At 41.0% G+C, this 9774-nt stretch overlaps 1 protein-coding gene across 1 annotated transcript in view; it reads left to right on the plus strand.

Annotated features, from left to right (window-relative positions):
* LOC120521920 overlaps window positions 1-8315 on the plus strand; it is a 56966-nt gene extending 48651 nt beyond the window's left edge. Inside the window, 1 exon segment of the mRNA XM_039743191.1 lies at window positions 8136-8315. Within this exon segment, the coding sequence (XP_039599125.1) occupies window positions 8136-8315 (180 nt within the window).
* The last annotated feature ends 1459 nt before the right edge of the window (window positions 8316-9774 follow it).

The raw sequence follows: 9774 nt of genomic DNA on the forward strand, positions 1-9774 counted from the left end.
TCAGCTCACTCGACTGTCCATGGATCACACTGTGTATCTCATCTTGGACTGTTTCATGTCTTCCACCAAGTCTCACCAGGACAGGCTCCAGCTCCCCAAATTCAGACTCCCAAAATGAAGGAATAGATTTCTCTGCCAAGCCACATTTACATATCACTTAACTCTTTTTTTAGTGAGTTTCCATTAAATACTAAACTCCACTCACCTATTTTACTTCTTTTTCCGTCTCCAGCTCAACCTTTTATGACAATCATGTTCAGTCAGCGCACACATCACACAAATACACCTCTCATCAGTTTTGCAAAACACCTCCAGAATTTTCTGATGTTTCTCACAGAGTTTCTCCTTTAGATTTCTATCAGGATCAACCAGCTTATGTCCCTTCCAGGCTGCTATTTCATAGTGAGGCTGCAGGTGAGTCTGACAATAGGAGGTCGGGCAAGTTAAACAGGACTTCACCGCTCTGAACTTCTTCCCAGTACAGAAGTCACACTCCACGTCTCCAGGGGCGGCATAACTCTGAGACGGATGAGGACTGAGTCTTGGTCTCTTAAATTTCTTGATGACTTCATTCAGCAGAGTGTTTCTGTTCAGCTCAGGCCTTCTGGTGAAGGTGTGTCTGCACTGTGGACAGCTGCACACTTGGCTCAGATCCCAGCAGTCAGTGAGGCACTTCAGACAGAAACTGTGACCACAGGGGATAGCGACGGGTCAGTCAGGGTGTGCAGACACACTGAGCAGGTGAACTTGTCATGTAATCCACGCAGCTGGGCTTTAGCCATCGTCAGTCTGAGGAGAGGCAGGCAGAGAGAATCAGTCAGACAAACAAGGAAGTGACTTGTGAAGACATGCAAGTGAAAGTTTGCCTGTGCTCAGTGCGGAGGAGGAGGAGATTTAAAGAGAAAGCTGAGAGCTCACAGAGAGGACATCTGAGGAGACAATGAGGATGAACAGTTAATGTGAGACAGGAGCTCAGAGAATGAAGACCACAAAGTGAGAGAAGAGATGACCTGTCACAGGGGTCTGCTAAAGTGTAATTCACGTCAGTATTTCTGATTTATTGCATACTACAGTTCATATTAGACAGACTCAGAACTCAGTGCACATTTACAAATGAAATTAACTGAAAATAAAACATAACACATCAGTCACCATAAACAGATTTGTAATGTGACAGCCATGCAGAATTCAGCAGACCAAGACAGTGAGCTGTTACAGTACATTTTTCCAAGTCTTTATATTCCTACCGCATCTCTTTCAGCTCCAGCTGCAGCTTCTCATTTGTCTTGAGCAAAGCCATTTATTTCTTTCTTCATATTCTTCTGAATGTCTTTCCTGAGCTCACTTATGGCCGTGGCCAATGCTGCGATCATTTCCTTCAGTTCGGACAAATCGTTTTGGCTTTTGTACTCTGCGGGTGAAATGGCAACCCCGTTACAGCTGATGCTTCCAGCTCGCGAGGAGTAGATGAATGCACGGAAGGCAAGGCCATCTCTAGTTTCAAGTGACCTTCTGAAATCGGCGAGCTATCGTGACCTGCATCACTTGCATCTTCGCTCCGATTTTCGCTCCCGACTGATGCATTGGAGCCGGGTTCCTGGAATTCTGTGCCTGTTTTTTGATGATAAAAATATTACTGGTGCCCCAGTCTGATCCAGACTTGAGCACTTCTACCAATAGTGCATTCCCAAATTAAAATTTACTGTTGTTGGGTGGATCTCAATATAATCAAAAATCTGAAAATGTGCTTAAAAATTTTAGGGGCACCAAAACTGAAATGAAAAATGGGGCACACATTGAAAATGGTTGAGCAACACTGTATTAGACACATGAGAAATTAAAGTTGGCACAGCTTCTCTACTAACAACATGAAAGGGCAGTGAAAAGGGGATGAGAAGAAAAAGCTTCATTGTGTCCTTCATGCCAATTCACCATCCAGAGTTTTTATTGTGTTATTCCTTACAGATTCAGACAGCATGACCTTAATGTCCAGTGGATTGTCACCCCAGAGCCTAAACATGTACCACCACCCCACCCTCACCCCATCCCCACATTACTTTGTACTACAGGTTGGCACTGATGTTCTGAATTGGACCAGTTGGGTTGGGGTGACATTCCTTAATGGTCTCTTCACAGCTTTATTTAACTCCACAGTTAAGTGTGTTAAATTTAGCGGTCACTTCTACTGCCTCACAGATCCACTGTCCTCCATTCATTGTCCATGTGGACTTTTATCCCTTCTTCCAATACGTTTTTGTTTTCCTCCAGCTACTCCAGTTTTTTTCCGCATCCCTATACATTGATTTTGTGGATTGGCAGCAACTCTAACTTGGCCCTATATGACTGGCAGTGTGGGTTTCTCTATGTTCTGAGCTTCAATGGACTGCCACACTGTCCACTGCTAATCTCTGCCTCATGTCCACCTCCTAAACTCCATTTATCAGAAAAGTTGTACCCAGTGTAGAAAGAGCTTGTCATGTATATTTCTATTTCTGGACAAACTAACTTTCCCAGTCTAATTTATTCAGCTCATTCTTTATTCTTGATGTCCTCTTTCTGTGTTTTATGACTTACAGACTCAACACTAACCAGTTTAGCGCCACCTAATCTACTAAAGTACTAAACACATCAAGTCCAGACCACTGGGCTGCATCTTCAGTTCAGAGAAATTGAGAGGAACACAACATGTCACTCAACACTGAGTGGACCAATCAAGACATTGGTCAAGTGACAGACGTGACAGTCGAGTAAGGACAAGTGACTAAGGGAAAGCCGTCCTGACCTAATGGTCTGCTTTTGTTGCTCCCTTATTGAATTGCTGTATATTATTGAAATCTAAAATCCCCATCTAAACCCCTGCTGACTGCTCACTAGTAAGGAGTGAAAAGGCAGAGTTTTGTTTCACAAAACTGATTTTCATAAAATCTCAAATTTCATAAAATTTGTTTTGCAAGCAATTTCACATTTGTAAAATACAAAATCTGTTTAATATGCTCTTTATTTTCTGTGTTAGGGGTGGTCAATGTTGTGTGAGGCTGAAAGCAATGAATAATGGTCTCTTAAGGTTACTCTAACATCTGCTTCCTTGATCACTCACTAACATTAACGTCGTTGCCCCAGTTCTTCATGTCTCCTTCCATGTGTCTCCACACACTTTCATGTTCCTCACACACTGCCTGCACACACACCCATGACAACAGTTTTGCTTCACACCATTCATATGGTGATCAGAGGTAACACCATCAGCACTCACTCTCCACAACTCCATCTAAGCCAGTATATCCTTTCCAAAGCTCCACAGGAGTCAAACTACCAGGCTTTACCTGAGAAGAAGAGCCAACACAATGTGCCTGTAAGTGCTGCCTGTCAGCACCATCCCACTGTCCGTACTCTTCACCAGAAGACATTTTCACAATGTTTTAGTACATGGAGAAGAAGGCTGCCATTGAGAATATATTGACTCATCACTACTGTCCACTAATACTCCTGTTCTTGATATGTGCTGCTCAGTCTTTACTAAACTGCTGTTGTTAAAAATGCTAAATAAATCAGATTTATAATCAGGTAATGAAGCCACTCAAATGTTATCTACAACAAATTAAATCAAGATGCACCTAACTGTGCCTTTCTACCTGGAGCCAACTCAGAAACTGCTGTAACTCACGTTATAAATGACATTCTGCCTGAACACAATGCAGTAAACTCCACCATTATTAAGATTTTAATCTTAAGGACAACATTTGAGAATCAGCCGGCTGGTCAGACGCTGTCCTTATGTGGTTTATTTCTTATTTATCAACTCATTTTATTATTTGCTTAACTCCCAATTCCTGCCGTCCTCAGGGTCTGATGTTGTGGCCGTTAGTGTTTTGGTTCTGTTTGCCATTTAAGATGTCACTCTGTAATGTAATATCATCTTTACTGTGTAGACTGAGGACACTCAATTTAATTTATACATTTTTAAAGCCTTAATTTTAATTACATTCACAGGTTTAGTGAGTTAAAATAATAAATGAATGAAAAATATGTTTTAATTTCACAAAGAAGGCAGGTCTTTATCTATTGTCATTTTGTGATTATGTTGTGTTTTTATCTGCAGGTCGTATTGTTTTTATTTTACTGCACTTTATTGTAAAATGTGTTTCAGAATTGTACTACCATTACACAATGTCATCTTCACAATTTCCATTCTTCTCTTTTCTTTTATTTTCTGGTCGTGAAGCTCCAATTTTCACCCTACAGCCTCCTGAACCTCAGAGGAGAGGAGTTTTACAATGTGAGTCTATACTTTGATTAAATGGATCATCACATTAGAAATCATTTCTCTTTAATATCTCAGTCCAGGCTTATGGTATGAAAGTGTAACCAGCAGAACATGAGGTGTGGATGTTGTGTGAATAAAGAGCTGAAAGTGATGGGGGTCCTGTGACAGGTGCATTATGAGAATGAGAGATTCAGGAAAGTGATGTACCAAAGCAGTCTGTTGGACTTGAATCAATCAATCTGAAGAGTCAATTGAATTTACAGGAAGTAAAAACACAAAAACAGCAAATGAAATCCTGTCGACTATGCTAAGTCCTACAGCCATTGTTCTTCTTAACAAGATCTACAATTTTCCAAGAATTTTGTCCCTACAAGGATATTTTTTCTCATCTTCTTGGGGAAAAACAAGGCCAGTTAAAGTTCACTGAGACATTCCTTGTGTGATTTTCAGCTCTACTAGAAATGCAGTGTTGTTTATCTTCTTTTTTTTTTTTTTTTGGACGCTTTTCCTTTGTACTTTTGCTGCACTTTTATTTTCTAGTTTCTCCATACTGCATGTTTTTCTATTTTGCTTGTTCGCCTTTAATAATATTAATGATAATACTGTAATAATTAGTTATGCAGTGGATTTTATCTAATAATGCAGCCCAATGTGCTAGAAACAAAATTACAAAATTAATTTCCATTAACATACAATATACATATTCATAAAGATAATCAGTGTTAAATTAAGGATTAAAGTGAATTGTGATTATTATTGAAAATAATAGAATATCCAGTAAGTGTTGTGATTATTTACGGAACACATTGAGTAAGTGTAACAATTTAAAAATGTCAGACATCTTCCTAACTGACTTGTCAGACAGCCAAATGTCAGTGTGAATCGTCCATTAAAACTCTGTGCTCAATGGTAATCTTATGGCATATCATATTTCCTGACTACTGAGACTTCTTTCCATATGTATGGCTTGCCTGTCTTTGCCTTTGTTGCCTGTCGTCATCTTTTTTGTTATTTCTTTTTAAATTTCTCACAGGATTCTGTCCAATCAGATGAGCTCTTCATTATTGACGGCACTTAAATGTCACACATTTGAATCTCATCAGCCCAGCTCCTGATTGGTTCTTCTTAATTGTCTGTGTTGTGCTCCGCCCCAGTCCCATTACACACTCCCAGATTTCCTCACTCATTTTCTTTTCTTTCCTTCAGACTTCTGTCCACTCACACTGGACATCAACATGGCAAACAGAGACCTCTGTCTGCCTGATTGGAACAAGGAGGTGACACCTGACAGGACAAAAGCTGAACATCCTGATCATTCTGACAGATTTGACTACTGGGAACAAGTTCTCTGCAGAGAAGCTCTGACTGGGACTCGCTGTTACTGGGAGGTGGAGTGTACTGGTGAAAGTCTGAGGATTGGAGTCGCATATAAAGGAATGAGAAAAAAAGGATGGGACTTGGACTGCTGCCTTGGACACAACAACAAGTCCTGGAGTTTGTTCTGTTCGAATTCTGAGTACTCTGTGAGTCACAATAACAAAGACACTGTAATCAGCGTGTGGTGGAATAGGTGTGTATCTGGACTGGCCTGCTGGCTCTCTGTCATTTTATAGCATCTCACACACAATGACCCTCCTGCACAGGTTCAACACCTCCTTCACTGAGCCCCTCTATCCAGGGTTTTTGCTTGGTTGTGACTCCAGTGTAACAATCTGCCAGCCGACAGCAGGTGACCACTGACCAGTACCCTCCAATCGTCATCTGATGTCTCCACAAGCACAGGTCCTCTTTGTGTTTGTAGTTTAGTGTCAAAATTAATTTAAAAGGATGGTGGGGAGAAGATCTTATGTTCCTGAATTTGGGGATGAGAATGCAGGACGAGTGCTGCTGTCAGGGTCTCTATTATTATTGGGTTTGATTTAATCTTTGAGTAGCCAGTGAGGTGTGTGTGTCATTGTGAGGTGCAGTGACCTCTTAGATCTACAAATAGCAGTCTGACCAGCAGGAGTCACTGTTGATTTACAACTACATTTATAAGGAAAGGTAAGAAAACCCTTTGGAATTCCTTGGATTTCTGCATTAATTCCTATTAAGATGTCATCTAATCTTCACCTAAGTCCAAATTCTAGACAAATACAATTTGCCTAAATTAATAAAACACCAACTATTGGACTTTCCATGCCTTTGTTAGGCACATTGATTGATTGTTCACAATGAAGACTGGCAAAACTACCTAACAAGTTTTATTTATTTATTTATTTATTTTATTTAATAATTTGTTGATCCTCCTTTATTGGCGACAAGCTCCACCAAACATTTCCTTTTCTTGCTTATAAGACCTGCACAATGTTTGGGGTGACTTATGGACCATACCTCTCTACAAATCTGTCTCAGTTTCTCAATATTTCTGGTTATACAGCTCTCTTCAGGACACACTGCAGCATCTCAAAGAGTTAAGGTCAGGACTCTGACTTGGTCAAACTTCATCAGCCATTTTTAGTTGATGTTCTTGAGTGCTTTGAGTCTTTGTCTTGCTGCATCACCCAGCCTCACTTAAACTTGACGTCGTGGACTTCTGCCTTTACATGTTTTGATATACATTTGAATTTCTTGATTCCTCAATATGTACATTGTGTCCAGGCCATGAATTAGCAAAGCAGGCCCAATCCATGATTCTCCTTCTACTTTGTGTTTCATTTGGGATGAGGCTTTGGTGTTAGTGTGCAGTGCCCTCTTTCACCAAACCTAGCATTGTGCATTTGTGCCAAAAAGATCAAATGTTGTCACATATGTCCATTTAACATTGTCCAAAGAGCAGTGGGGACATCCAGGTGGTCCTGAGCAAACATAAGATTTGCTGCAATTCTTTTCTTTTAGTCAGTCAGTCATTTTTAACCTGCTATATTCTAACACAGGGTCACGGGGTCTGCTGGAGCCAATCCCAGCCAGGTTTGCCTTTTGTGCTTTTGGAGTGATTGTTACCTCGTGTCCAATCCTAGGAGTAACTACAGTCCTGAATTTCCTCCATTTGTAGACACTTTATCTTACTGTGGTTTGATGAACACCCAGGTCTTTAGCAATGCTTGTGTAGCCTTTCACAGCTTCACACATTTCTACGATGAGTCTAAGGTCCTGTGACATTTGTTTGGATTGAGGTGAGGTTCACACTAATCACTTTATCTTAAAGAGAGCAGAAGTTTCAGTTACCACACTTAGAATTTCATCCTCTTTACTGAAACACCTTCCTCCATTTAGCTTTAGGAGAATTCATTAACACTGAGGGTCACTTACCTTATCCAGCCTGCACTGTCTAATAACGACTCAATATGCTCTACAAGAACCTGGAAAGTAGAACAGTTTGTGTGTTATTAGTTTAGTTAGATTGTGTTTTACTATGAATTGTGACAATAACTGCTGTGTCCCTGGATGTCACCTGTTAGGTAGGACAAACATGTGGACCTGCTGGAGCAGCACAAATGAAAGGCTTTATAAAGGCCTCAGTATAAAGAGCTATTGACAGACATGTGTACGAGTGACAATGGTCCCTAGACTGCTGTCCCTTCACCAGATATCTTTTGCCCCTCAGTTGGACACTCAAGGGGTCCATCACCTCTGAATAAATTATCTGTGAATATCTGAAGATGAGGACTCACTTGTCACTCAGGTATCAGGCACACTGATGGTGTTTGGTGTTTTATTGAGGCACTTGATGTCACATCAGACATTAAACTGCACCTCCTCCTTCCTGCTCTCAGGTTTGTCACCCAAACTTAAGGAGTTGAGTCAGCTGATCACTGTCAACATTTAAAGTACCAACCACATTTGAAACCTGTGAACACTTTTATCTGACCCTAATTCACAATTCCCTCAGGACCCTGAACAAGCTGCATATCACCTGATGTCAGTCTGTATAAACAGGCAGATTAAGGTCCTGGTTGTCCACCTGTATTACAGACCTAAGCAGCAGGTGGAAATTGTGAGTTCTAAATCTGACATCATCTTGGAGCCTGATGGGGGTCAAAAGGAAGTGGAGAAAGTAGAGAAGGAGTGAGGGGTGATAGTGAGAAAGGAGGGTGTCGGGGAGAAAGGGCAAGATGAACAAACTCAAGGAGTTGAGAGAATCACGTGAGTGTGCTGCTTGTGTGTCTGTGCCACTGTAACATAACTTGATAAATAAAGAATTGAGATTAATTCTTCCTGTCTGACGTTTTCTTCTTTGACTTGGACAGCCTGATAGCCATCCTGTGATCACAGATTGTATTCCTTGTTGATCAAATCTGTGTCCTGATGTGTGACTGACATCTAAATCTTTAATCACTCGGTCATCAGACAGGCCATCACATGATGAGCTCTTCACTACTGACCTAAACCCTGTTGTCCTCATTTCTCTCTCTCATCATTTCACTTTAGCAATTGTGCCCTCATTGTCTGACCTCTTAAAGCTATTGGTCTCTATGGTCACTCACATGCACGTCACATTTGGACATCAGCAATGATTCAGGTCAGAATCTTGTTTTAAAGTCGATGAGCACATTCTACACGTTCTCAGTCACTCTGGGTCTGTTGCCCTCACAGCTCTGCTGTGGTTCTTGTTCTCATTTCAAAGGCACTCCAGTCCCTCCCTGATGTCTGGAGTACTGCAGTTCCCTTTAATTATAAATTATATAATTATTAAAGTCTATGACATCTCACATAGTAATTTCAAGTTCAAGTTTCTTTATTGGCATCCCATCCAAATTCACATCTTGCAGGTTGAGATGAAATTGGATGTTTTAGGACCACTGCACAAATATACAACATACAGTGCAACAGGACAATGTACACCACCACTATGACTAATGTACATCAAACATTTAGTAACTGTTTACCACTCATAAACTGCAATGTGTGCATTTGATTTAGACAGTTTTCAATTGTACAAATAATGTAAATATTTCAACATTGAGTAGTGGGGAGATGTTCAGACATTAAGGGGTCGGACAGCATGGGGGTCAGAAACTGTCACACAGTCTGGATGATCTGACTCAGATACTGCAATACCATCTCCTAGACATCAGGATCTCAAAGAGCCCATGTGCTCGGTGTGAGGGTCGGCCACAATGCTGGATGTCTTGTGAAGGTTGTGTGTGCTGTTGGTGTCTTGTATGGAGGGAGAGGCACACCGATGAAGTCTGTCCTCAGCTGTCTTAGCAGTCCTCTGTAGTAACTTGAGATCTGCAGCACTAAAGTCCACATACCATACCGATGGAGCTGATCAGCACATTAACACATTCATGTGTGTGCTTAGCAAAGTGGCTTTTGTTTGCTCAATGAAAGGATGGCGCTGTATAATAAGGATTGATTTACAAGGCTATGGATAGGATGAGAAATAAGCCATTAGTGGAGTTCAGGGTCATGAGAATCCCTGGAAGCCCACAGGAAAGACAGCAAACAACTCAGAAAAAGAGGCCTGTACTTGGTAGGGTACTCAAGCACACACTCACTCACACACACACACACACGCATAGAAA

Source organism: Polypterus senegalus, unplaced genomic scaffold (assembly GCF_016835505.1).
Source record: "Polypterus senegalus isolate Bchr_013 unplaced genomic scaffold, ASM1683550v1 scaffold_2789, whole genome shotgun sequence".
Classification (NCBI taxonomy): Eukaryota; Metazoa; Chordata; class Cladistia; order Polypteriformes; family Polypteridae; genus Polypterus; species Polypterus senegalus.